A 26,804-nucleotide genomic window follows, 5' to 3' on the forward strand; every position below is an offset into this window, starting at 1 on the left:
TTTGAATTGAGGTCCTACGCGTTGTGCAGCTTTTCTACGGCCCTTATCCGTCTATTTAATTACATTTGAACTAAATTGCAAACGATTCCGATGCAATTAATTGAACGAAATTGGGCACATTAAATTTAGTCAACCACCAAGTTTGTTTACGTTTTTTCACGCATCCATATGTGCGAAAGAGATGGCATGACACAACGAGCGAGAACATACACACCTCGGTACACGATGCGCGTAAATTGTCACCAACACAACGGAAGGCATATGGACAAACGCTCTCTTTGAAACAAGCACTGTAGACGAGTAAAGGATGGGTAGAGAAAATGAGCGAGATGCAGCGATATTCGAACGTCAAAAACCCTCGCCATGTTGTACGGGTCGAAATCGTGACGACGGCAGCCATTTATTTACCTCTTCCGTCGCGACAAGTCGGAAAAGTTCTGCGCTTTCTTCTGTTCCGCGTGCGTGAAAATTGTGTCCCACGGTGGGCAGACCGGTGCAGGACACTCCATACAGCCGGAGGAACCTGCTAGCAGTGGGGGAAGGCGTGCGGAAAAGCGGTGAAACGTGCGGCAGGTCATCGTGCCGAGGAGCGTGTGCGTGTGTGTGGAAGAAGTCGTGCTGGGGGAAAACGAAGGGGTGCTACCTGGCAGTGAAGTTTTCTGTGTGTAGTCGCAGCCACGGTGTGTACGCGTTTGTTGCCCTCATGTGGAAAGGGGCGACCGAAAGATAAGATTTGTTGAATGAAATCTTTCCCGTAAGTGATTGCTCGGTGCTGCCGAATTAGCATCGCAAGCCATTTTCCTCTGATCAACGGGAAACTATACTTGCGAGCGGATCTCTCCCGCCCCGCACCCGCTCGACCAAGCGTATGCGCGAGTGAGTGAGTGAGTGTGTGCGTGTGTGTGTACGCCTAGAAACGGTGACCGGAGGAAGAAATTAAAGGGAAAGTTTTGTAATCGGAGCCATTTCCCGGTGGTGGTGGTGGGATGGGGGAAAAGTGATCGTTTTAGATGCCACCGGATTGCGACGGTTCGCCGGAACGCCTGCCGAGGACGGGTGGGGAAAATGTGTCGTCCGGCTGTCGTGAACTTTGCGCATGGTGACGAAGAGAATGGGTACGGGCACGGGACGATGACTGGCGTGTGCATCCGTTGCAGTGTTAGAGACAACAAAAGTGGGACTGCCTAGCTGCGCAGCATATTGGGAGGAATCAGAGTAGCGGGGGGAACAGCAGGGAGAGAAGAGTGTGTCGCATACAGAATCATACCCACGCATACGCACACACGATGTCAGCTTCCGGTACGGCGGCGGTCAGTGGTGGAAGTCTTCCGGCCCTACTGATGGCGAACGGTGGTGGTGGTGGTAGTGGTGGTCCCGGCGGTGGTCCCGGCGGTGGCAAGGGCATCGCCAAGCCCGACATCAAACCGCCCGGCGGTGGAGGGCCATCCGCTGGAGGGACGGGAACGGCCGGGAAGGTGCTGCTCGGCGGGGACAAGCATGAGACGTGGCAGATGGAGCTGCTGATGGAGCGGCTACGGACGAAGGCCAAATCGGCTCAGTACAAATCCTTCCAGGAGATGTCCAAATCCGTGCGGATGTCGCTCCTGGTAAGTGTGGATAAAGGAAACAACGGGGGGAAACTCTTTCCGTACGAACGATTTGCTTAAATGTTCCCTTTCTTTCCCTTCAATTCGCAGGAAAAACGATACGCCTTAGACGCGGTGGAAAAGTCTAATCTACAGAAAACGCTCGACAGCATGCAGTATTGCATAAAGGTGACCACCCGGCAGGGTTTGGTTGAGCGACTCGACTGTCTCACCAGACAGTTAGGGTAAGTTCGTGCTATCGGCGATGAGCACCGCCTGCTTCGCTTTGTCCTTTGCTATAACGATTCGCGACCTCTCTTTTTTGTAGCCTCAAGCTCAGCGAAGACACGTCCGGCCTGTTCATCTCGTCCGACATGTTTTACCTCGAAATCATACTCGACCCGGCCGGTGGCACGGTGCAGGACGTCAAGGTGCACCACGAGTGCAAGATGAAGCAGCAGAGCTGCAGCGAGCTGGTCGCCTGCCTGCAGCGGGGCGACTTTGCCGACTTTACCACCCAGCTCGAGGGGCTGGCCTCCATCTACCAGCTCAACGCGGAGAAGAAGATCAAGGTGAATGCGTTCGTCGCGCTGCAGGCGCTCGAAACCGACCTGCACACGCTGTACACGCTGTCGCTGCAGCACTACGCGGATGTGCACGCGCAGCTGCACAAGGCGCCGCTCGGCGTGGTGCAGAAGCGGCGCGGGGGCCACCCGATGCGGCTGACCTACTTTGTGGCACCGTACGAGCTGCTCGATCTGACCACGCGCACCATGAACGTGCTGTCGGCCGAGCTGATCGCCCAGGAGCGCATCGGTTGCAGCGTGGCGGTGGTGCTGGAAGCGTCCAGCGCGAACAAGCTGCAGATACAGCCGCTGCTGGTGGTGAATGCGGGGAGCGGGAGTGCGGCGTCCGTACTGCAGCCGGTGTACACGCCGATCGAGAAGCACAACTCTACCTCGCTGCCGGCCACGTTCGTGCTGCGGCTGAGCAAACCGATGCCGCTCAACAGCGCAATGATGCGCGCGATCAGGGGCATCGTTGGTGGTAGTGGAGCGGGCGAACAGCAGCAGGCGGGCGAAGGTTCGTCCGGTGGGGGTGGTGGTGGTCTGCCAGGGTCGCTTCTCGGGCTGATCGCACACCACGCGTCGGCAGGAAGCGTGACGGATCTGGCGAAGGGTTTGCTGGTGTCGCTGCCGGACCAGTACCATTGCTACTTTCTCACGGACAATCCGTCGCTGCGCGGGATGATGGTGAGCAGCATACCGTTCACCGAGCCGCAGCACGTGCCCAAGATCTTAACCTACCTCCGGCAGCAGGCCGTTTTCAATCAGCTGCTGTCGAGCTGCATCCGCACGAACGCCCCGGGCGGTGGTGGCGGACGGCCCAGCGCACTGCAGCAGCTGCTGGACGGTGGCAGTGTACATACGATCGAGAACGGAACGACCGGCGGGCTGCTGGTGTTCGAGGTGAGTGCCCTGTCCTGCCAGAACATTACCGTCTCGCTGATACACCCGTACGAGGAGTCGCTGGCCACGGTTGAGTTTGATCTGCAGAACATTGCCAACATTGCGGTGCGCATTTACTGCAGCGAGGGCGAGACGAGTGACGAGCATACGGTGGAGCGCATTTCGGCCGTGCTGCAGCGTTGTATGTCGATCCCGATCACGCTGCGAGCGCTGATGAAGGCGTGGGAGGAGGAGCACGAGCAAAAGTTCAAACCGAACGTGCTCGGCAGCTCCACAGTGTCTTCGGGAGGTGCCGGTGGAGGTCCCGGTGGTGGTGGTGGTGGAGGCGGTGGAGCGGGAGGTGCTGCTCCGGGTCTTAACAATGGCGGCGATGGAACGGGTCCGGCCGGTGGCGGTTTAACCGGCACAGGGGACGATGGAACAATGAACGGGTTCAACCTCTCGTCACTCGGTGGACCGGGCCCGGCAGTGGATGGCTCGGGCGCTGGCGGAGGTGGAGGCAGTGCGGCAACGAACGGGACGGCCGCCGCCCAGCAGCAGCGCGGTCTAATGAACGGAGAGGGCAACGGTCTCACGGTGAGCGGCGGCGGCTCCCTTGGTCTAGACTTTTGTGATATGCTGACCGAGCGGAACGGGAGCGGATTGGGGGCGGCGGCAGCCATTGGCATCGTTGGTGGCAGAGCGCCGGGCGGCTTGGGTGCCCGGGAGCCGCCGGAACCGTTGGCGGGCGGTGCAGCAAAGAAACGACGCATGGAGGATTTTTGTAAGAGCCCAAAGAGTGATAGCAACCTTAGCGTTGGTGGTGGCGGCGGCGGCGGCGCATGTGACGCTGTTGGTACGGAGAAGGCCAACATTGGGGCGGCGGTTGCGGCCGGTGCGAGCGGTGCCACCAGCAGCAGCAGCACCACCACCACCACCACGATCACCAGCCAGGATGTGGGTGCAGCAGCATCCGGCGCAACAGGTGCAGGAAACAGCAGCGAGCAGCGGCTGCAAACCGGCGGTGCAACGGAGGAGGACACCGGCGGCTTGCCACTGTTCGGGGAGACGGTCCCGGCGGCGGCGGGGACCGATGCCAAGGGCAGCTCTTTGGGTGGAACTACAACTACAAACGCGATGATTTCTGCTAAGAATGAACCTCCGAGCGTCCTGCCGATGGGAGGCGGCGACGGTGACACCGCGATGGGTGCCACGATGCCGCTCCAATCTTCCTCTTCCTCCTCCCTATCTTCTCTGTCCTCGGCGGGGTTTTCACTGGCCGGCGGTCCGCTAGCCGGTGAGCCGGCACCGGATCGGCCCTGCCCGGGGACGTTGCTGCTGGAGAGTCTCGATTTTTCCGCGCTCGAGCCGGACGCGGCGAAGCGGTCCACTGGCGGCGGGCAGCCGACGAAGAGGCGCCGCAGCTCGAGCAGCTCCAGCTCCAGCTCGAGCAGCAGCTCGAGCAGCAGCTCGAGCAGCTCGAGCACGTCCGCTGCGTCGGACGAGCTGGAAGAGAGCGTGGATCTGGTCGAGGCCGAGATGAGCAGCTTTTTCGCCGAGACAAACAATACTCAACCAGTGGCGGCCATAGCGAAAGCGCCGTTCGGCTCTCCTTCCGGGAAGCCAGCGCTGGGAGCGGTTTCGCCCATTGCCAGCAAGGTCGTATCGCCTTCCGGTGGTGCTGGGCTAGAGAAAACACCTCTCCCAACGATCAGCGGCTCCGGATTGGAAATAATCCCGCTCGCAACGAGCGCTGGGACCGTGGCAGCGAGTGGATTTCCTTCCCCAAGCGTCACCAGCGCGCCAATAGCAGTACCGCAAAGCAACGCTACCGGCAGTACATCCTCGACCACCGCTACTGCGTCATCGACGGGTAAAAAATCCTCATCCAGCAGCGGCGGTGGTAGCGGCAGCCATCGAAAGACATCCGACTCGTCGGAGCGAACCAGCTCGAGCAAATCGGAGAAGAAGAAAAAGCGCAAAACGGACGATTCGGCGATGGGACCGCCCAACAAGCTACCGTACAAGTCGTCGGGCGAATCGTCCCCGCACCGCAGTGGTGGAGGCGTGGGCGGGTCCTCGCTGTCGACGAGCAAGTCTAGCCCGAAACACTCCAGCCCGGTCCATCACAGCAGCCCGAAGCACAGCGGAAGCGGTGGGCCGTTGGGGTTTCACAGCCCCAAGCATGGTTCGTCGGTGTCGCCGAAGCATCCGCTGCACTCGGGCGGTAGCTCGACCGGTGGCGGCAAGCCCAGTATGTCCGCGCTGAAGTCGGCCGCGGCCAGCGGTAGCTCTCCCGGGTCGAAATCCTCAGACGTCGGCGGCGGTGGTGGTGGAACGAGCGGCGCAAGCATCTCCACCGCGGGTAGTTCATCCAAGGAGCGCGACAAGGAACGGTCGGAGAAAAAGGCGCTTCAGTTCGGCACCGCCAACACCGCTACTGGCTCATCGTCGCTCACCGCGACCAGTGCTGCTGGCTCGAGTTCCAGCTCCAGTTCGGGTGGGCGCTCGAAGAACTCAAGCTTGAAGCTGAAACAGCTCGATCTGGCCGCCGGCTCGTCGATGAGCATCTCGATGGCGGCCGGGATCGGAGACGCTGGCTCGAGCTCGCCCGTCGCCCCGATGATCGATCTGACCGGGCCCGTCCCGGGTGCTGCGGCTGCCCTGGGAGGGCTGGGACTGCCCGGGCCGGGCATGACCACGGCAAGCTCGATGCTGCAGGCACTGCAGGCGGCAAAAAACCGCAAAACCCCCACGGCCGCCGGCGGCAGCACTGGACTGGGCGGTTCGCTCAGTGCCGTGATCGATAAGCTCAAGTCGGCCCAATCGGCGGACGACGAGGCGGTGCTGATACTGCCGGAAATGACCATCACTCAGCAGACGACCTCGCTGGCGGCTGGGACGGGTGGCATTGGGACTGGCGTAAACATCGGCGGGTTTGGCGGTCTGAAAGATTCGTCCAAGTCGGGGAGCGGCTTGTTGCCGTCGGGTGGCACCAGTTCATTGGCCAATTGTGTTTCCTCCACGGCGGGGATTGCTGGTGCAGGTAAGTAGTGAACAAGAGCGTTCTTTCATCCCCAAATTCATCCTTTAATCCTTGTTTCTCTCTCACACACCTTTCAGCCCTAACTCAATCCAGCTCCGTGACGAGTGCACCTTCGCTGACGGCGGCCCTGACCAGCGGCAAAGCGTCCGAGTACATGGTGAAGCCCAGCTCGGACGGCATCAAGCTGACGATCCAGAACAAGAAGGGCTCGAACAAAAGCTCCTCCTCCTCCTCCAACAGTGGCAGCGGGTCCAAGTCGAGCAACAAATCCGGCCTAAAGTCCGGCGTATCCAGCGGGCCCGTGTCGTCCAAGCAGCAGCAGCAGCAGCAGCAACAGCAGCAGCAATCGAACCACACTACCTCCTTCAGCGGAGCCTTCCCATCGTCCACCAAGAGCCCGCACTACACCAGCTCCACGTCCGGCTCCTCGAAGGCACCGTTTCAAAAGTCCAACTCATTCGGTTCGCTCGGCGGAAGCGGCGGTACGGGCTTGAAAGCGTCCAAGGTAAGCTCGCCGAAGTCCACCTCCAACCCGGCCAGCTCGTCCTCATCGTCCGCCTACTCGTCGAAGGAGAAGGGCGGCTCCACGTCCGGCCGTTCGAAATCATCGTCCGCTTCGTCGCTTACCGGAGCGATGCTGGCGGGAGCTACGGGCGGCACAGGATCCGGCACGGGATCATCGTCCTCCGCCCTGGTCAACCCGATATCGATCATGAAGATGCTCGGCTACCCGACCGGCTCGATGGGCAACATGGAGGGGTTTGCCAAGTCGCTTGACACAAAGTTTCAAATCCCGAAGCTTTCGGCACGCTCCAACAGCAGCGCCACCAGTACATCCTCTACCGGGGTGAGCGAAAGCGGCGAGGTGGGCTCCAAGAGCGCCAAGGATCCTGCGGCGAGGAAACAGAAGCAACAGACGCCCGTTACCACTGCCGCACCGTCGGTAGGATCGTCCCCGGTCCGGCAGTTCTCGTCCACTTCTCCTTCCGGCGAAGCAAGCGCTCGGCTACTGTCCGATCTGCTTGGCGCTGCAGCTAAAAGTAGCAACAAAATGGCTCCGGGAACGGGTGCAGCATCGGTCGATGGTACTGCCGGAGCTGGTGGGAGTGGTGGAGCCGGTCTGCATCCGCTGCTGCCTAACATTGTGCAGAAAATGTTTGGCAGCGATGGCTCACTGCAGACCAAGTCGAACAGCTCCGATGGAAGTATGTTTCCCACGGCCGGACGGGCCTCTCCCGGCATGCTGTCGGGGAGCGCCAGTAGGGACGGGTTTCGTTCGGGTGGCGGATCCGGCTCGGCTCCGGGCACGCCCACCACAACGAGCTCGATGGTGCTGCCCCCGTTTCCATCGCCCATCTCCGGCGGTGCGTCGAACGATGGTGACTCCGGTACGCTAATGCGCCCTCCGTCGCGCCCCAGCAGCACGATATCGAATCATTCCCACTCGTCCCAGGATGGGATTGGAGGCGGGAGCGGCAATAGCGGTGACGCAGTGGCCGGCAGCACACCCGCCGTTGCCTCGATGGCGTCGATGATGATGATGAACGCGATGAGTGCCGCCGCCGGTGGCGGACAGTCTCCGGCGTCCACCGGCGGGTCCCTGCCACTGGACAGTACCAGCACGCAGCAGCTCTTAGCGGCACTGGCCGCCAAGAGTGGCGTACTGCCGCCGCCGCCGCCCAACAATCTACTTAACAACCACCACAGCAACCATCTGAACAATCACGTCGTCGGTGGTGCCGCGGCCCTGAACAACCTGCCGTCGCCGGCCTCCGTCTCGGTGCATCTGGTCAAGTCGCCCGCACCCTCTCCGCTACCCTTCGCCTCGCCGCACTCCAATGCTTCGTCCACGCACGCGGCCGGCGCCGCCGGACTCGACGACGATCTGATGGATGAGGCGCTGATCGGTATCGGCAGCAAATGACACACAGGATGAGGCCACGGCGGCACGGCGTGGATTGTCCTGGGCTACTGAGCGCTAGCAAGAGACCATTACCTACTTACTGCCACTCGATGGAGAAGGGGGAGCATTAGATGTTTGTCGCCTTACAAATTCCTTGTGCTCGCGCTTATCGCGTAGGAAAGAAGCGGTTGAAAAGTGTTGTTTGTTTGTTTGTTTCATTTTTTTGGGTAGTATTTTAAAGCACAGCTACCGCAGATTCGCTCCTACTTTGTAAAGAGACAATTTAGCTGATGATCATGACACAAGAGCACACGGAAGTTTGCTTAGACTTAGGAGGAGAAACACTGATAGGACAAAAGGGCGTACGGAAAAACGAACGGTTTCTTTCCCCAGGGGAAGTTTACATCCTGACGAAATATCGAAAAAGGATACACCAGGACATACACTCGTGTTAGCGTAGAAATAACGGCAGTAAGCAGCAGGTTCGTCCGTCAGTTTGGTCTGCTGGTTGTTGCCGTTATATTGCAGAAGCGCGCAGCATAGAGAAGCTGACCTGAGGACTGTAAATGTACATTAAAGAAATCTACCAGCAATCGCCGCAGCCTGCACGCACGCACAAGAAGGTGGTGGCATCAGGATGGTATTTGTATAAGCAAACAGATAGAGCAAATCGCATAATTGAAAGGGCAGAGCAGAAGAGCAGCAGTGGAGGCAATGTAGGAAAACGTTATTCCCAGGTAAACTAAAACAAAACAAAAAAAAAGTACTATAGCAGCATTAAACACCGAAAGTGGAGTGATAATAAAGCAACAGAAAAAAAGCGCCAGCTAATGAAACAATAACGAAACCACACGCACGTGCAACGACATGCCGCGGTGGTGGAAAGTTGAAGCAAAAAGCCTTGCCCCTCGACTGTGAACAATGCGTTGTCCGAACGAATCGAAGAAAGAAAGTTTACCACGACCCAGTGCGCGCTTCCCGGCAAATCCTAATGAACAGAATGGCCAATACCTTGTCAGAGCTACAACACACATCAATTAGCAAAGTGGTTTATTGGGTAATTTTATGAAGCTATGCTTATTCGTTTTTTTTTTGTGGAGAGTTTTTCTTTTCTCTTTTTGTTTCACTTTCATCTGTTTATTTTGCCTTTGTTTCTTACTTTACAACATTATGTTCAAACTTATTTAAGTAACGCTTGTTTTTAATCCATCCCTCCATCCGTTTCCTCTCGTATCACTCCATCGATAGGTTGTTTTCATAGTAATTAGTGTTTTTATACTTTTTCTGTGTGTTTTTTTAATTACAATTAGTGAACTAGTGTTTATTTGATTTCGGTGAGTCTGTGTGTAAAAAACGCGATAAAACACGTGCACATCGATCGCGTACATTACTGACCATTCTGTGCCATTTGCTTAAGTTAATTCTTGCACACTTGCAGTGTTTTGCTCGGTGTAGGAAACTCAAAGAAAGTGCTTCTCGGTGTGCTGCTTAGCAAAGGAAGATGGTGCAAGGGGGCGCTCAGGGACTGTTTCGTGTTTCGGCATTCGGTCTGTCGGTATCCGCTTTCCTGCTTACCACAGTCCCTTTACTGGGAGTACTCGTTGATGACGGCCATATCCTCCGACAGGTCGTGCTTGAGATTGTTGCCCGGGCTGAGCTCGTTCACCTCCGGGAAGTAGCGCTTGTTGAAGGCGAACCGGCCGAACCGATCGATTTCGTCAAAGTTCCGCTTGCCGATCGTCGCCATGTCATCGCCGTTAAGCCGATAGTTGAAGCCAGACATTCCTTAAGCGCACACATAGGAGAGAGAGAGAGAGAGAGCGAGAAGCTTTAGGCTATGTCGCATTTAGCCGTGGAAGCAAACTTACCATTAAAGCGGTCGATTTCGTCAAAGTTACGCTTGCTGAAGCGCCCATTGTACCCGTGGTCGGCCGAACCGGTGTACGAGGGCTCGTAGTCCAGGTTGCGCTTACCGTTGAACCGGGCGAACCGATCGATCTCGTCAAAGTTGCGCTTGTCGTACATTGGCGCCAACCCGCGGGAATAGTAGTTGTACAGCAGCGTCCGCCGGTCCGAGTTGTTGAGCGATCGTTTCGTCTTGAAGCCGGACGAAGCGGCTCCTGCAATACCACCAGCAGCCGCACTACTCGCCCCTCCAGCCGTTCGCTGAGCGTTGGTGGAAGCGCCGCCGAGCTGCTGCAACTTCTCTTCGTTGACCTGCTTCAGTTGGCCTATTCTCGGGGCGGGTTTTTATGTTTTTTTTGTGTGAATTAAAAGAATCATTAGAGCATAGCAAAACAATGCAACGGGTGAAAAGAAGAGCGGGAGCAATGGTTAGCGAGCCGTTGGTCCTTTTGTTTCGGATGGTAAGGCTTTTTTGGTTGCATTTTTTCAATATTTTTATTTCGTTTTATTATTTAGGACTGCATTTTAATTCTTTTCTTCTTTTTTTGTAGATATTGAACCTGACCTACTTGCATTTGGCGATGACGAAATGTCTAGAACGGAACGGATAAAGCACTGTAATCGATTGAGCGGCAGCCTTGTTGCAGCTTTGACGCTGCTTTAAGGCTGCCCACTGGTACTCGGTTGCCACGTGGCTTCGGATGTCTTAGTTTTTCCCACACTTTTTGCCACACAACATGAAGGTTTAGTTAACAAACAAGCACAGTAGTTCATATTGGCTCTTAGGAGACGTTTGCATTCAGGGCTTTATTGTACATTTTGTTTGATTGTTGATTTTTTTTTTTCATTTTATTACTTGGCCGGACGTTTTTTTGTTCGTTCAACTTTTCCGTTGAGGTTCCGTGCTTGATGAAGGAGGCTACAATTTAAGTTCAACAAATGCTAAATTTGCCAAGAGAGAGAAGGGCTTGGGTCGGGCTCCGTTTAAACGATACGCGCGCGCATGTGTGTGTGTGTCCACTTTCCATCCAATGGGGACAAAACTAGCACAGAGGTAAATAATTTTGAGTGTTTTTAATTTAACAAATCGATTGTTCGATTTGCTCAAGGTATCAAAGTGTCCAGGTCAGATTATGATTATGATCGTTCTTTGTTTGTTCTTTTTTGTTCGGGCCCCAACAGAAAAAGGGCGCTTGTTAACAATGCTGTGGGGTGGGACAGACTCCTCCGGCCTGGCTGTCGGTAACTTAATGTTGGTCCATAAACTCAAATCCATCGTGGCTTCGTTGTGCGGTTACCAAATTCGATCTCTAGTCAGCTCGTGATGTTCCGTGGCTTGTGGTTACTTATTTCTTCAGTAAGTTTCCACCGCCGATCGAGTCGAGTGACGCTCGCTTGAGCAGATTGCCACCGCCGATCGAGTCGAGCGAGCGTTGGTTCCGCCCGAACGGACTGCCGACGGCGTTGCGCGGCACGGCGGAGAAGGATCCGTCGTAGATGCCGGCCGAGTTGAGCAGAATGCGGTTGTAGAACAGGTACTCTGTGTTGTGTCCAGTAGGGTACGCGTGTAAAAATGGGTTTGAAGCATTAATATGAGGCGTTCTGTTGCGATCGCCGCTACACCGCTTACCGCTTACAACTTGGACAATGGACACAGGACAAACACGTGGAGAGAGAACACGTGGGTAGGCGTTAAGCAGCGCCCTCTAGACACGCAGTTGGACGCTCACGTTTGGTGTAAGACACGCTTCACAAGGAACAACACACACACACTGAACGGGACAGAGACGAGGAACAAAAGACAGATACCAAACAGGTAGACATATAAACACACACACACATTGAGAGCTAGGGTAGTGACTACATCTCGGATGATTGATTATGGTTGATGTAATTAAACTCGTTACAGGCGCCCGATGACAAACAGGTTTTTTACGACTCTATATCGGCATCTCATTTTCGGCACCTCTCCGGGGCGATGATTATAATAATAGAATAAAGCTATGAATAATTGAGCATCAGCTGTGCGTCGGATAAGCATCCAAAAGGAAGAAAAAACACCCCTGCCCACCCACCATACGCTCACTTGAAGACGCTCGTAAAAACCACGACCGCACGTGCCCAGCGTGTTTGTACGGCCAGATGGCACAAAGTTGGGCTATTATTTTGCACCTTGTGATTGTGATGTAAAACAAAACAGTTCTTTTTTATGTGCGTGTGAGACAGATCGTTAACAATGTTTTGCTCCTCACGGTTGAGGTCGCTTCAACACGCTGCGAGACCACCGAGCATCAATTTAGGTAGGATCGTTTACCTTCGGAACGTTGCATCATAACCCAATCTACGTCCCACGTCAGGCACTCGATGAAGCTTGGTTGGTTTGTTGCTCAATTACTTTGTCTTTATGCGAGCAAGAAGCGTTTGCAAGGGAAAAATATGTTCCTAAAACGCACGTTTAAACACAAAATATTGGTTTCTGTGGAATACTTTAGCACCTGGCGTGATGCTAAACGAAACATAAAACTTTCCAAAGAAAAGAAGCACGAAATAGTTCCAAGGAATGTGTTAGAATATTTCTAACCTTTATTGGGCCTATCGGAGACGCCCCAAAATACACAAAAAGCTCCATGAAGGGAGCAAAATTATCGTTCAAATCATTGCCAAGCGTTTGACCAATTGAAAGGCAATTGGGGTGGCAGCGGGAAAGCAGCAGCAGCAATTTAAATTCAAGGCTTCTCGTTAAACAACACACACACAACACCGTATGTGGTTTCAAATGCGGCCTCAGCTCCTAAGGGAACATACCGTGATTAGCCTGGCAGGAGCGCTCTGAGCAAGCCGCGAGGCAGCACGTGGCCGAGCTGTTATTTTTATCCGGCATTCAAAATTATGCTCACACAACTACTGTACCACTGTGCCGCCGGTCACTGGTTTGAACCGTAATTGAAATACTTCCAGTGAGAAAGGGGGAAATGCTGCTTCACTCGGTGGAAAATTTAATGATAAAATTACTGCCGTTCGCAACGCAACCACAAAAAGGGCGCCGCGCGATGCTCTAAAAATCGTGAGCAAAGTGATAAGAAAGAAAAAATACTACAAAATTCGAAATTTTTTACGATATCATCCTTTTTAGACAAACATTCATTTTTTCTCTCTCTCTCTGTCTCTTCGGGTTCCCTCTGATACGGGACCCAGCCACAGTTTGGCTCCCTCGTCACTTAATAAATAAACTTTTGCCCAAGTATAGCGAGTTGCCAAGTCAAACTCAAACGCTCGCCGCCGGCAAAAGTTATCAATCCGCTCAGTTTTTTTACAATGAAAAAATGCACTTTTTTGTGTACCCATTTTTTATATCTTTTTCGCTTTCTGTCTGCTGCACTTTTCAAACTTTTTTCCGGTCGAATCTTTACAACCATCTACCAATGCAACAATATTGGCACGTTGTAGCGAACGGGATTACGGGTTAAGCTTGTGACTGGGTGAGAAAGTTCAAATGTTAATTTTTCAATCTAATTTTATAATCTCTTTATATTTATTTTACACAATTAAATAACGAAAGCTCCCCTCTTTACAGCTTAACAAATGGTGTGTTACATCCGGTTTGTTCATGGCAACCGATGGAATGTGACATACAATAGTAATACGGCAACGAATCGAGTGCAGTTCCCCCCCAGATGGAGTGCCAATGACGCTGCAACCGACCGATGTGTGTCCTCTTCAACCGTGGCACCGTGGCTGCATTCGAAAGGAGCGTGTGCAGACCTCTTGAATTACCCGTTGAAGTTCCCCGTACTGCCGATGAGTAATGCAAATGGCAGAACATTCATTCGGGCAGTGCGAACAACCCAGCAAACAATACAAAAACACACAAGAGGAAGGGCCCTTTCGGAAAGGGTGTTCTGGTGTTGCTGGAAATGGGAAGAAACCTCCCCCGTACCCCTCTTCTTCCCATTTTTACCCTAGCATTGTACCTAGCACGCAACTAGTTGGAACATCATGGACCAACACCACCTACCCGAACATGTGCTACAATTGTGCTACGGCTCCAAACACACTTGTGGAGCGCTCACATCACCATGTGTCATGCTTGTGTGTGCATGTGTGGTGTCCAGTAGCAACCATGCTGCGTGCTTTGATGATGTTTTCATGTAATTTTAAGTTTGCCACTTGCAAGCTGGGAAGGCGGGTGCTGGAATGGGAAGGACGGGAGAAATCAGAACCAACTACAACCGAATGGCGCTGGGGTACAGGCAGCCATAGGAAATGCCGTCACCCCCGGCAGTGTGTGTGTCGGTTGGTGTGAAAGGTTAGTGTTACCGATTTCTCTCGGTCAGCGCGATCGAATTATCCCACCCCGGAAGCAAACAAACCTTTAATGCATGTGGGAAACTCGCTTAGGCGTATCGGTTTTGGGGCGATTAGTGCGGAAAAAAGAACCCCTCACCGCTCATTATACATTAGGAAGCAAACCTCCCCCGGTTGCTGCTCTTCAACACCGCAAAACCCGAGAACAAAAGACGCTCCCAGACCGGAAAAAGTATCAGCGAAGCGGGAAATTGAAGCGCATCGCCGCGCGTCCTGGCTGCGGGAAAGGATGCCTGTTACTCCCTGGCCGTGCGTCGATAAGCGCGTCGGTTGGCAAAATGGGAATTATGTACTCGTTCCGCTTGCCTGTCTTTTTTTTCAGCTGCGATCGAAAACCACCATGCGCCACCAGGCGTCTCCATTCGTGATTGCATTAGCGAGCCCCGGGGGCTGCAAGTTTTGTGACGCGGAAGTGGAGCAGCGTGGTTGTTCACGCTTTGCGGTATGGAAATTATCTTAACCGAATTCGATTTGTCTCCCGGGGATGAGCAGCTCGAAGACAATTTATTAAAATAATAAATTATACATCTTCGGTGGACGAGGAGCAGGGAGTGCTCAGTCAATGGGGGAAGCAAAGGATATTGGAAAACGCATCCTGGCGTAGAGTGGCGCAAAAAGCGATTCGCTATAGAGTGTACTGCAAAAACGGGTGGATGAAATGCTAATGCAAATGAGGTTAAAACCTATTCAAGAAGATTATGTTGTGTTGTAGCATTATCTTCTCTTGATTGCATTTAATGCCTAATACAACTTCAATTAGAAGCATGCATACGAATGGAGTGTAATTAAATATTCAACTCCGACCGCCGCTCGCACGTGGAACACGGGCTATGATTTAAACACAAAATGCTTGATCACGATTTCCAACTCCTGCGCTCAACCACTTATCGTTAGCCTCATTTGGAATGAAACTCTCCAAGAAAACGCATCGAATAACACATCCCCACTCCCGTCAGATGATGACGGGGTCCCTGCATGTGGTGCTGGAATGTTTATCGAATTAAATAAAAACAGTACAATGCGCCACAAGGCTGGCTGGGAATGGTTGGAACAAGGTTGTTCAAGCACTGTTTGCCCGCATGCAATCGTAAAAATGATCTCATAACAATGCTGGATGTCCCCAGGTCCAGCTGTCCGCTGTGGTCTGGATTGTAAATTTTTGCTCCGCACACACTTTTTTCGGCCTTCATTAAGGTGACCTAGAAGGGGAGGATACATTCCTTTCCCATCCGTACGCACTCAATGGTGCTTCCTCATCCCAACCAATTCCTCCCTCGATCCTTGGCTTGGGCCGCTTTTGAGCCATGAAACACCAGGCCACTCCATTTCCGGAATGCCGCCGTTGTCCGAGTTATTTCACACAGAAAGCCCCCGAGGGCGTCCTGCTACAGCTGCTGCTGCAACCTGGTGCTGCTTCTGTTACTGGCGGAGACAGCAGCGTGATGTATGATGATACTGTTTTGATTAAAATGTAAAATATCTACTCATACCGACTTCTTCTTTTTCGTTCTCTTTTCTTTACAGCCATTTGCATCGTGGCCGCTGTAAGCAAAGCGGGAAACGTCCAATTCCTCCAGGGGGAATGTACGCGAAAGGATTCAACTGCAGCAGCGATATGCAACAAGTAGCAAACGGAAATGGCACTGTTTGTGGAAATGGCCATATTTGTAGAAGTAATTGGCGTTTCCTGTTTGTTGGAGTGCCAGCACGTGGCTTTTGGTTTTTGGAGGTTAGTGCAAATTTTCGGCACCACCGAAATGAGGCGGAAATGAATATTTTACTCGTCGTGCTAATGAGCGGTTGTGGTAAATCTTTTCAAACGGACTGGACGCTTCACAAACATGTAATTTGACAAGATCACGAGCGGCACACGAAACAAATGGACGGCACACGTGGACAATTGGTGACAGCACTTTGGTGGATTGGAAGACACGGCACTGACAGTAGGAAGGGGGGAAAAAGAGGGGAAAATTTTGCACTTGATCATTACCATCGTTCAGCCGTTTCAGCTCCTGCAGCTTGGTCAGCACCTCCTCCAGCTCCTGCTCCTTCACCGGCAGCCCGTGAGCCCAGCCGAGGAACGCGAACAGCAGCACGCCACAGACGAGATGAAGCTTCACCATGCTGACGAAAAGATCACTTCAGTTGCAGAAGGAAGAAGGTGAGGGAGAGATCACACTTTGCACACTTTTGGCTAATTCACAAAATCACTCTCTCCACCAGCCGAAGAAAATCTGAAGAATCCGAGCCACAGCCACGCGCAAGATCGTCTAACGGAACACACACAGCACACACAGCACACACGGCGGTTGCTTGGGGTAAGGTTTTGCGCTGTCTTTGCAACCACACCGAACTGGGATTGCTGCTGGGAGTGTGTGATGCAGAGCGTTTGATGCCTGGTGTACGATTGTTGCGCTTTCCGGTGGCCGACCGACGCTTTTATACCCGGCGGCTTCTCGTCTTTGGCCCGATTTTTCGCCAACAGCGGCACGGCATGATAAACGACGGCAGCTGCGTACGACTCAGGACGACGATAACGCAGCGTACGATACGGTGAGTGCTCCCGTTTCTCATCTCATGCTCATTCGCCGTCGTGAGCGGCTATCGTTAGGGGTGAATCTCACGAGGGTTTTGATTCGACGGCAAGCTCACACTCACCGAGCAGAAAAAAAGCTTTTTTGCGGTGGGGGCGAACGCTCCACCGATGAGACACCAAATAGATAATTAATCTTTAACGCTCCTGTGGTAGCGTTATTCAGCTACGTTTCACTACGCAGCAGGTAATACGCCTAAATGTATGCATTGCGGATGACAACATTACTCTATTAATATTTTCTATCCCCTTCTTGCTGCTGCAAGATGCATTGCGAGACGCAAGTTGAACATCGGCGATGATTTGGGGAAGTCTAGTCTGGATGATAATCATAGCAGCGACCCCCTTGAATCATATACGTTTGCGAGGCTCAATTGAAACTGTCTGGGTTGATTGACTTGATTAAATGGTTTCGCGAGTTGTAATTCGCGGTTTTTGCTCGTTTCGTGTGCACCGTTTGTCGGTTGGTTTGGCAACACTGTCCCACTGTGCTCGCACGAAGTCGCGAAGATGCAAGCGTTTGATAGTGGTTTTTTCGATAGAAAAACTAACTTTAAACTTGCCGTTTCTGTTAAGTTTTGATGTCTTTTTGCTTGTAGAAACTGTATTCATGTACATGTGTACAACGCTGCCTACAACATCATGTTCATCATGCAACTACAATCTTCAGAATGCTTTCAAATTTTTGCCTAAGTTATGCAAGGAATGCAACAAGTCTGTGTCCACTTGTGGATTATCCACCACCACCCACCAGTTATGGCCAAACAGTGACATCATCCACGACCGCACCATTGACGACCGCTCCGAGGTTAGAGTTTATCATGCTGGCATGAGGCGTAAGGCATGGCAAAAGGCACAAAACTGCGAAAATGTGCAGGATTGATGAAATAATTTTGTCAAATTGTTTCTGTACACTCGTCAGCCCGTACTGTCGAGGTCGTCGGGCCTGTGTGAAGCGTGCAGTGGAGTAAAAATGGAAACAAAAAGGACAAGATGATGGTCGCAATTTTGCTTGCTGCTTGGCTGTCTGATGATTGGGCAATTAAAAAAGAAGGAACAATATCGGTCAATTTGTAGATGTTGCATGTTTCCTGGACATTAAGTTATTACATTTGCTTTATTTAACTTTTTTTCAGTGTTTATTTTACAAAAACTGTTTAATTGATATATTTTTACTATAAGTTGTTTTCACAATGTTGCTGTGTGTGTAGTTATCCTTGTTTAGATGTTTGTTTTGAAAAATGAATGCAACATTTTGAAATTGTTAAAACTAAAGGCTGTTAAAAGCATTTTCAAAGCATTTTATGGAAATACTTTACAAATTTCCAACTGACTTATCAACTTTTTCAAAATAATTTGCTCTTACTCTATCTTTTTCTCTATTATTCTCTTGTCAGTTCACCTTTCTGGCCGTCTTTTTATCCTGAAACAAACGGCATAGGATTCCCATCTGACTTTCTACCCGTTTCTACACATCCCAGCATACTTTTACTAATTCGACTGCAAGAACTAGCAATTGAATTTTCCCACTTTCATATTTCACCTTGAAAAGGCTACAAAACTTCCCCTTGTACCCGGTGGAGAAAATATTTTAGACAGATAAAAAGCACCTCAATCCACTCTCCCATATCCCACACATCCCCAACCCACCCACAATGGTATTATCCAACCGTGAGGAACGATCGGCGTTTTCCACCGCCACCGTTCGGCTTTCGCACGTCACAGCGTACACTCTGCGGCGGCAGATTGATGGTACTAGAAATTGTCCAATCTGTCGCACAGTGCATTAAATTATCAATTAGCCAATATTTTTACTCCCCTGCTCCCCGCTCCATACCACTTGGATACGGCGTAAAATAAAACCCGCGCGGGGACGCAATATGAAGCGTGGAAAAGCGGAAGTGCTCGGTTCAAGTGGCTTCCGTCGCTCATTTCGCTGCTCAGCAGCCGCGCTTTCGCTTGATGAGCTGAAGTGTCAATTGGCTAATCTGGTGGAGGGCTTGGAGGCGGCAGGGTGGGCAGCAACGATGGCCGCACATATGTGGCCCAAATAAACACCCATACACGCCGGTCGCTCGGCCATCGTTAAAAGTACCTCTCGACCGAAGTAGAGGGGGGGGGGCTCTCGTTGTGGTAAGGGTTGGTGGCTAATGTTGGCTCCCATTAAATCCTCCGCCCGCGCTTTGAAGTGAGGTTGTAAACGCGCTCGTAAAAACAAACAAATCCTAATTTCGCGGACACCAGTTGCGGTCGGTACCGTGTGGCTTTCGCCGCTTCTCCTCGCTTCTTCTGCCTTCGCACCAAGTGTCCAAGTGAATGGCACTAATTATTGAAGCTGTTGGCCCGGTACCGTGCTTCCGGAACGTGAATCAAAGCAAATCCGCTTCAACGTAAACAACGGAAGGAGTCGAATGTTTAGCCTCACTGATGGGTACCCTACTCCGTTGCTAGTTTTTAAGGGGTAGCCACGCTGTTAAGGGCCAACAAGGGGCCAGTTGAGATGTATTTCGGTACAGATGTTCCCCCTACCATCGGCCAGTTCGATGGCCAATCACAACCTCGCTCCCGATGGCCTTCGCTTCGGAATCTTTTCATCCTACCATTTGGCGTGTCTCTCGCGCCCCGTCCGTGGTAATTGATTTTGCAATCCTACGCGACGGTGACTTTAACACGTACCGAAAGGCGGAAGGAGAAGACACCTGTAGCTTGTTGTTGCCTGTATTGTTGACGAGTTTGTGGGGTTGATTTAATGGCTCCTTTTCATACTTTGCGGAAGTCATCCACCTGTTTTTCACGCTGACCTTGGGTGTATTTTAATTTGTTGAAAAGGGGAAGAGAGGAGATGGAAGAGGGTTTGAGCACGTTAAAAGTGTTTTTTATTGCAAAAAAGATAGTTTTGAACAACTCAAATACCTTTTAGACTAACAGAAGCGATTTTTAATGCAATCATGTAGTGCGGAAAGCATACTTTTAGGCGCAATTCTTCGATTTTTGCTTGATTTGAATTTAGCTTGATAAAATGAATAATTAGGTTCACCCATTTAAAGCACAATACTTTAACTACTTCGTTTGGCGTTGTTTATTTACCTTCGCTGTATGTTTCTATTTTTGGCGCTCGTTCTTCTTTTTCCCTTGTTTTCCTTTTCAGAGCATCTTTTCAACATTTTGACATGTTTTTTGTTCGTATTGTTGCTGTTTCGCATTCCACCGTGTGCCATGATCCCTTGCCCGTGCGTCATGCCATTCCAATCGTTCCTTTCCCGCGTTGGGATCAATCAGGCAAACGTTAACATGCCAAAACCAAAAAACGAAACAAGAAACCAATTGCTGTCTTTTCTTCCTTTCACGCTGTCCACGGATATGCCAAGGATAATGAAAACGATTACTTTTTTGCTACTTCTGCTTGTGGTTGGTGTAGAAATTGATTGAATCGTTTGTCGCACCCCAATGCTGACCGTGAAAAGCGCGCGCTGCTCGTGAAAAGCGTGCGTTGCAGCCACATTTGCGGCGTGTGTTAGCAGCGCTATAAAGCAGCATGGCGCAAAGCTGCTCGACTGCTGCTCCCCCTGGCAAAGGGTCGTTTGCACACCAGGACCTGGGACCGTTGATGACCATTGCGGCCAACGGTTACGGTTGTTGCGGTGTTAATTATTCCACTTTCGGGAGGGAAAGCAAATTTCGATTGTTTTGGGGTGCGATACGGTTGTGCTTTTTTTGCTTCCTTTTTGCGCCATGGATGGATTTGATTAGATTGATTTCTATGGTAATAAATGGATGGTAAAATTTGCTCAGACGGTTCATCGCTTCCCCAATGGTGACCTTTCTCGAAAACCTGTTTGGGGGCGGATGATGGACAAATTATGATTGAATCGAGCGGAAGCGTTGTCAACAATTAGTTGATAGGATAATCGGATTGTTTTAGCGTGCGATTTCTTTTATGGTGGGTGTTTGAGTGCAAATATTAATGTTTGTACAGCAGTAAAACGGTTTACTGTGAATGCTGTGCATTATTTGATGCAATGACTTATTAATGTATTGATTAATGCGTTTTATCAGGGACACAGAAGCATCTGTCAAAAAGTCAAGAGAGTCTGTGGGTCAGATTAATTGAGAAGTCTTGCAAGGGCCTTGCATTTAGCTTCTTTTTTAGCTTTTTTACTCTATTTCTCCGTAATATATCACTATTATTGACTTGTAACTTGACTTGCAATTGTTTAATAAGGAACTTTTCGATAATAAAACTCAATCTAATACAGTAAATATACATTACAGGTCAATCTATTTTTGTAGTAAAATATCACACTGATGAAAAAATATAATTTTTGTGAATGTAAAACAGAATTATGAGAAATTATGATTTTTCGTTTAACATCATCAGAAGAAAGTAAGAAAAATCAATTTTATGGGAATAAGTGAAGTGAAAGTTTGCTACAAGGGCACCTGAGCGCCCTCTGCATGCCCACAACTTGTCTGTAGCTTGCATGCAACATACAATACAACAAACTTTACAGCGGTAAAAGCTTTCATTTGTGCTCAAAAGCTCGCATGAGCCTAAAAGCTCTAACATGAGATGCAATTTGAGCAACTTGTGGGATATTTCCATGATGAATCCTGACGATAGCATGTTGCAATGGTTAGCCAATGCAATTTAAATGGTAATGAGATTTTACGGTCGTTTCTTTCCACAAACGTTGATGGAAAACATCCTTCAATGGCCAATCGGTATGATGCTTCCGTTCATCAATTACATTTTAACTTGAAACAGGATCAATGAAATTTATTCCGGGAAGCATTTTAAAATTTCACGAATGTTGTCCCATGCTGACCTGAATAAGAGATGAGTATGAGCGTTCTGTACATCAAGCAAGAGTTGTTTCGATGTAGCTCTATTCTGTTTGATCGTGATGAAACATCCAAAGTGTGTGAAATATTGTCAATTCGTTTCGCCTATTTGCGAATCCTTTCGCTGACGGAAACAACATTTTGTAAATAATTTCTATAACAATCACTCACCACAATCGCTTCCTTGCTTTGTACCATGGAGAACCCAAAAATCGACCGTAAACTTCCGCCAAGTCGGCAACCTTGAATAACCCAGCAGCCCCGAGCAGCGCGCTGAGTTCATCCTCGTGCATTCAGATTCAAGCACTTCGTCAGGCAGGCAACCACTCGAGCGCCCAGGATACGGCTGCGCCAGATGCAGGTGTTGCAGGGCGTAGGAGATCGTAGACCTTGTGCTATATAATCATCGCACCAAAAGCGGCAGGGCAGGGACAAACTGAGCATATATAGTACCAGCAGGAATGTGGAGGAAAAGCATCCAAACGATGACAAGGGACGCTGTCTCATCTCGCAAACTCAGGAGCAACGGCAACGGGATATGGGGGTAGTCGACATCAGACGAGATAGATGCTGCTCGTTTCCTGATTTTGGTCCCTCTTTTTCAGACTCAAAAACAGGGGGAAAAAGCGTAAATAGAGAATCATCGTCCTTAGTGTGGTGATTTATTTGCACACATTGTTTCTGCAGAGTCTTTATCTCAGTGAATGGTGTAATGGATTAATATGAGTTTCCCATTTCGAGATTTAGCCACTATAATTATGTTCTAATGGCGTCTGACAGCGACAATAATGAGACAGAAATGTTCGAATGAATAATTAAAATACATTTAACTTGCTTTTGATTGGTGTAAACTCATCTCAAACCACCTTCACACGTGGTCTGTACATAAATTTTCCTATTTAAACTACCTTCCCCAAACCGGAAGTCCCCAGTCTCGGGAAACAAAAGCCGACGACCACCCCAAAAAACGACTCCCCGGGGGAATGAAGTCGTCTAAAAGCGAAATAATTCCTCAACAGGAAATTTCACCATCATCCAAATATTGGAGACGGTCATCATACTTAGCAGGGCAAGGCCCAAACACGCCAATCCCGAGGAAAAACGGGGAGCTGTCTGCATCAGACATTTTGCCCCACCAGCCACTCTCGCCCTCGGATCTCCGGCCACGGCATTTCCCACTTTCGGGAAAGTTTCACTCTTCCTTGTTTTCGCTGCGCGGCGCTGCGGCGAGTAATAAATAGCGTTTGTTGAACTATATTCTCGAGCGCCCTTCCCGGGGATGAAATCCTAGAGTACAGGGACGCGACAGGGGCTCCGTCTCTACTCGAACTCTCGGACTCTCGGAATGGGTTTGACGGCTACATCGTGACATATTTCACTATTTATAATAGCCAAACGTTCGGTCTGTCTGTCGGGAACGGTGGAGGAGATGGTTCGCTGTCTGTGCGAGGTCTCGTCCTTCTTGTCCTTCCTGTATACCGCTCCCTTGGAATTGGAAAGCCATGGTTTAGCTACTTCCTGTACCGAGGACGTCGAGTTGTTCGTTGGAGCATGATAAACTCATCCTGGCACTCGCTCTCTCTCTCTTCCTCTCTCTGCTTTAAGTTCTAAAGAGGACCCTCCAAACACCACCATTCCCAATGTCTGGGGAGCTGGCTTTTGTGACGACGGAGGATAAATATCGTTCTCTCCAGAACTCTGCCTCCCGGTACGTCATCGGTGGAGTAAACATAGAATTAGAGCAGAGGCAGGAGGACCTGCAAAGGGGGTATCGTCCTTCCTTGTATTCCCTGTCTAGCTCTCTCTCTCTCTCTCTCTCTCTCTCTCTCTCTCGCATCCTGAAGCTCATCCAACTCCATCAACAACATCCCGGTCGACAAAAGTAGTGCAATACACCGCCCCACCGTCCCTTGCCTTCTCGTGGCTTCCACTTTCATGACCTTCCGCATCCAGGGAAGGGAAACCCTCGCTTCGGTACGCGGTGTCCCGTACGATACGATGCCCATTCCAGGAACGTTTCGCCCGCAGTTATCCTTCCGCTAATTGCATAGCTGACTGTACAGTGTGTTTGGGTGTCTGTGTGTGTGTGTCTGTGTCTCCCTGTGTCTGTCTCTGCGTGTCTGCGTGAACGTTGAATCTGGGCTAGCGCTGAAGGAACCGACCGAAAACCCCGACCCAGACCCACTCCAGACGGCACGGTGTGCGCAAGCGCCTCGAACGCACCCGGCTCCTTCCCACCTTCGCGTTGGTCGTGGTCCTGCCCGGACCGATATTGCAAGGTCGGCGAACGCTTGTACATAACCGGGTGCCCGACACTGCCCCGGAAGAGGAGGTGGAAAGCGGGGAGGAAGGTATGAGCGACACTGTGCGGTATGCTGTTGTGCTATGCTGCGTTTATGTTGCGGAAATATGTACCCACTACCTAGGGCGACCCACTCTGCGCTGGCACCGGCCTGGAACCAATACAGCTGCATGTCGCGAAAAACCACCATCCTGTCCAGCCCTGCCCTGCCCTTTGGTGACTGTACAGTCATGCCCTCATCCTCCACGGTCATACCGTCAGCAATATTCATTGGTGAAGGTGAAGGAAAAACAGGACGAGAAGAACGGCTCCCCGACAGATAGGCAGGCTGATGGCGGTTGAAGGAAGGGGGGAAAGGCACGTTGTGTGTCTGCTGCACTCATCCCATCGTGCGTCTTTTGGTATGGGAGGAAGTGGGAGGGAGGGTTGTGAGTACGGGCGAGACCGTTGCACCGTTGTCTCGACGGTTGGTTCTGCTTTTTTTCCCACTCCACTCCGGCCTACTGCAGTCGGAGTAGAAGCTGTCGGGGAAATTGGGAGGCATATAGATGGCGTGTGTGTGTAACAGGCAGCGTAACGCTGTAACGACGTTATGCAGCCCGTGGAGACACGGAATTTGAGGAAGTTTGGTTGATTGCTTCCCTTGCTTCCTGTCGTTACATCTTTGTGTTCTCGTTTTTGTTTGTTTCTCTCATTTGTCGCAATGGTTTGTTTTGAATTTTACATTGTATTTTTTGTTTTTTTTCTTGTTATTGTTATGTTTCTTTTCATTTTTGTTCTTTTATTGATGACTTGTGTTTTAGGAAGCGAATATTTGTTTACCATTTTTTATCAATATTTACGATTGTTTTATGGTTTATTTTGTAGTTTTTTGTTTGATTGTAGTATTTAGTATGTTTCCTCACACTTTTGGATTGTTTTTCATGTCTTTCAGTAAATAGTTGGGACTTTGATTTAGTTTTATATATATGTTGGTAAACAAGTATTTTATCATCTTTTAGTTTTTGCTATTGTTTTTAATTAGTTCGTGACATTTATAGTTTCATTTGGTCATTGTTGGTTCGTTTTGAATGTTTTATTTATATTGTTACACATTTTTGTTGGTTTATAAGTTTTTTGTTATCTTTCTTGTCAAAGTTTTTGACGGTTTTGAGATTTGTAATGTATTTTTTTAAATTCTGTTTTATGTTCTTATTGTCATGTTTTATTAGAAATCTGCTGTGAAGATACAAAATCTTACTATTATTACCTACAGAAACAAATCAAATGCATTTAAATGTCGAAATGACGCAAAACAAAATAATAATGCCACAGTGACATTTGATTCGACAGAAGTTTCACATACAGTAACCGTAAGCGTCCGCAAGCGACGAACAAACTTTTGATGGACTTTTGATAGGCAATTATTCGCTGTTAGAAAACTGGTTTCTTTTCTCTTTTTTTTGTTGCTTTATACGCTACGGCACCCGGAACTACGCTCTCTTACCCCACACTCCACATAATAGTTCACATTTTAATATTTAATTTTCAATTTTCCATTCTTGAGCGGAGACTCGTGCGCAAACCACCACGGTCGCGAAAAGCCGTCCAATCTCCAAAACCATTCTACGTTCGTGCGCTTTCCGTCTCGTCTCGTACTGACTTCTAGTGCCGGTGCCCATCCAGCGGGGGAGGGTGGAAGGATTTAACAATCGATAGCTCCAGACGGTGTGTGTTTGTGTCTGGTGGTTGTTTTTAGCGTTCCGTCGGCAGTGTGCTTCCTCCCCCCGTTGCTCGTCATTTTTGCGCATTTTCCACGGAAACGACAGCAAACATCGAACGTGAAGCCTATTTCGATTGCGGTCCATGGTGTGGTGTGGTGGGCCGATGGGATAGAAGGTAGAAGCATAAAAAACTATAAAACACACACACACACAGACACTCATATACCAGCTCCCCATTCCCATGTTTGGGAGGGTAGCGTTCCTACGGGAACATAGTACCAGAGCGCTGGTTCTGTGTGTGCGTGCTTGCTGTGTTGCTCTATAATACGCTCCCCGCCCCGCTTCGTTCTCGCTCCGTATGTGTCTCAGTAGGCAATGGGGTTCGCGGTTTTAACGCCGCCGCTACTGCTGCTAGGCAAACGGCTCCCTGTGTCTGTGCGGCGTGGTGCTTTTGCGAGTTTTCCAGCCAACTGTGGCCTCCCGAAAATCGACCACCGGAACGGGGAAAAGTAAAAGCAAAACAGGGCCAGGGCAGGCCGGCGATGGGGACCCAGTTCGGACGGAGAGGAAAGTGAGGTTGTAGAGCATGTTAGCATGTAGTACGACCAACGTTCGCATCACGAAGCCGCCGTGGTACGTTGCTGGTCCGGGGGGAGGGGGTAGAATATTTGATCATCTTCTTACGTATTCTGAGCGGTTTCGGTTCAGACATTATTAGCCTATAATGGTAAACCCATGTTCGGGTAATTATTTTACGACCTAAGGTTATGTTTACAATTAATTGGGTGTGTTTTTTTCCCTGCGGGGACTGTCTTACCTTGAGTTTCTAGATTTATTTATTTAAGAATAATAGTGAAAAACTGTTACAAAATGGTTTCATGCGATAGTATAGTAAAAAATGCTTAATTTAGCAAAATGTTCAATATTTCTCATAATTTTATAATTTGCCTAAAATATTGTTTTCATTCATTTATCACAACTGAGTTCAATAATTGATTCTTAAATATTGCGTTTTATATTTTTTCTTATTTTGTTAAACACCCCTTCCCCAGGCCACTGTCGGTTCAATGTTTCAGCTCTATTTCCCCCCTGTGTTTGTTGCGTGGTACGG

General features: G+C 50.1%; 2 protein-coding genes across 2 annotated transcripts; one reads left to right on the top strand and one right to left on the bottom strand.

The window, feature by feature from the left end:
- The first annotated feature begins 314 nt into the window (after positions 1-314).
- Positions 315-8,458, top strand: LOC120955117 (mediator of RNA polymerase II transcription subunit 1). The gene is made up of 4 exons (XM_040375644.2): positions 315-1,607; positions 1,698-1,831; positions 1,915-6,080; positions 6,158-8,458. The coding sequence occupies exons 1-4, from the start codon at positions 1,287-1,289 to the stop codon at positions 8,002-8,004; spliced, it is 6,468 nt and encodes a 2,155-aa protein (XP_040231578.2). The 5' UTR covers positions 315-1,286; the 3' UTR covers positions 8,005-8,458.
- A 558-nt stretch (positions 8,459-9,016) lies between these two features.
- On the bottom strand, positions 9,017-16,680 carry LOC120955119 (uncharacterized). The gene is made up of 3 exons (XM_040375645.2): positions 16,244-16,680; positions 9,852-10,214; positions 9,017-9,768 (listed from the first exon to the last, which is right to left on the bottom strand). Exons 1-3 carry the CDS (start codon positions 16,374-16,376, stop codon positions 9,569-9,571), a joined length of 696 nt encoding a protein of 231 aa, XP_040231579.2. The 5' UTR covers positions 16,377-16,680; the 3' UTR covers positions 9,017-9,568.
- Between the last annotated feature and the right edge of the window lie 10,124 nt (positions 16,681-26,804).

This window comes from Anopheles coluzzii, chromosome 3 (genome assembly GCF_943734685.1).
Source record: "Anopheles coluzzii chromosome 3, AcolN3, whole genome shotgun sequence".
Classification (NCBI taxonomy): domain Eukaryota; kingdom Metazoa; phylum Arthropoda; class Insecta; order Diptera; family Culicidae; genus Anopheles; species Anopheles coluzzii.

Excerpts from the sequence above, each read along its gene's own strand:
- LOC120955117 (XM_040375644.2), top strand. The coding sequence starts at position 1,287 with ATGTCAGCTTCCGGTACGGCGGCGGTCAGTGGTGGAAGTCTTCCGGCC. Across the intron at positions 1,608-1,697 it reads CCGTGCGGATGTCGCTCCTG|GAAAAACGATACGCCTTAGA; the intron begins GTAAGTGTGGAT and ends TTCAATTCGCAG. Across the intron at positions 1,832-1,914 it reads TGTCTCACCAGACAGTTAGG|CCTCAAGCTCAGCGAAGACA; the intron begins GTAAGTTCGTGC and ends TCTTTTTTGTAG.
- LOC120955119 (XM_040375645.2), bottom strand. The coding sequence starts at position 16,376 with ATGGTGAAGCTTCATCTCGTCTGTGGCGTGCTGCTGTTCGCGTTCCTC. Across the intron at positions 10,215-16,243 it reads GCTGAAACGGCTGAACGATG|GCCAACTGAAGCAGGTCAAC; the intron begins GTAATGATCAAG and ends CCCCGAGAATAG. Across the intron at positions 9,769-9,851 it reads CGAAATCGACCGCTTTAATG|GAATGTCTGGCTTCAACTAT; the intron begins GTAAGTTTGCTT and ends TGTGCGCTTAAG.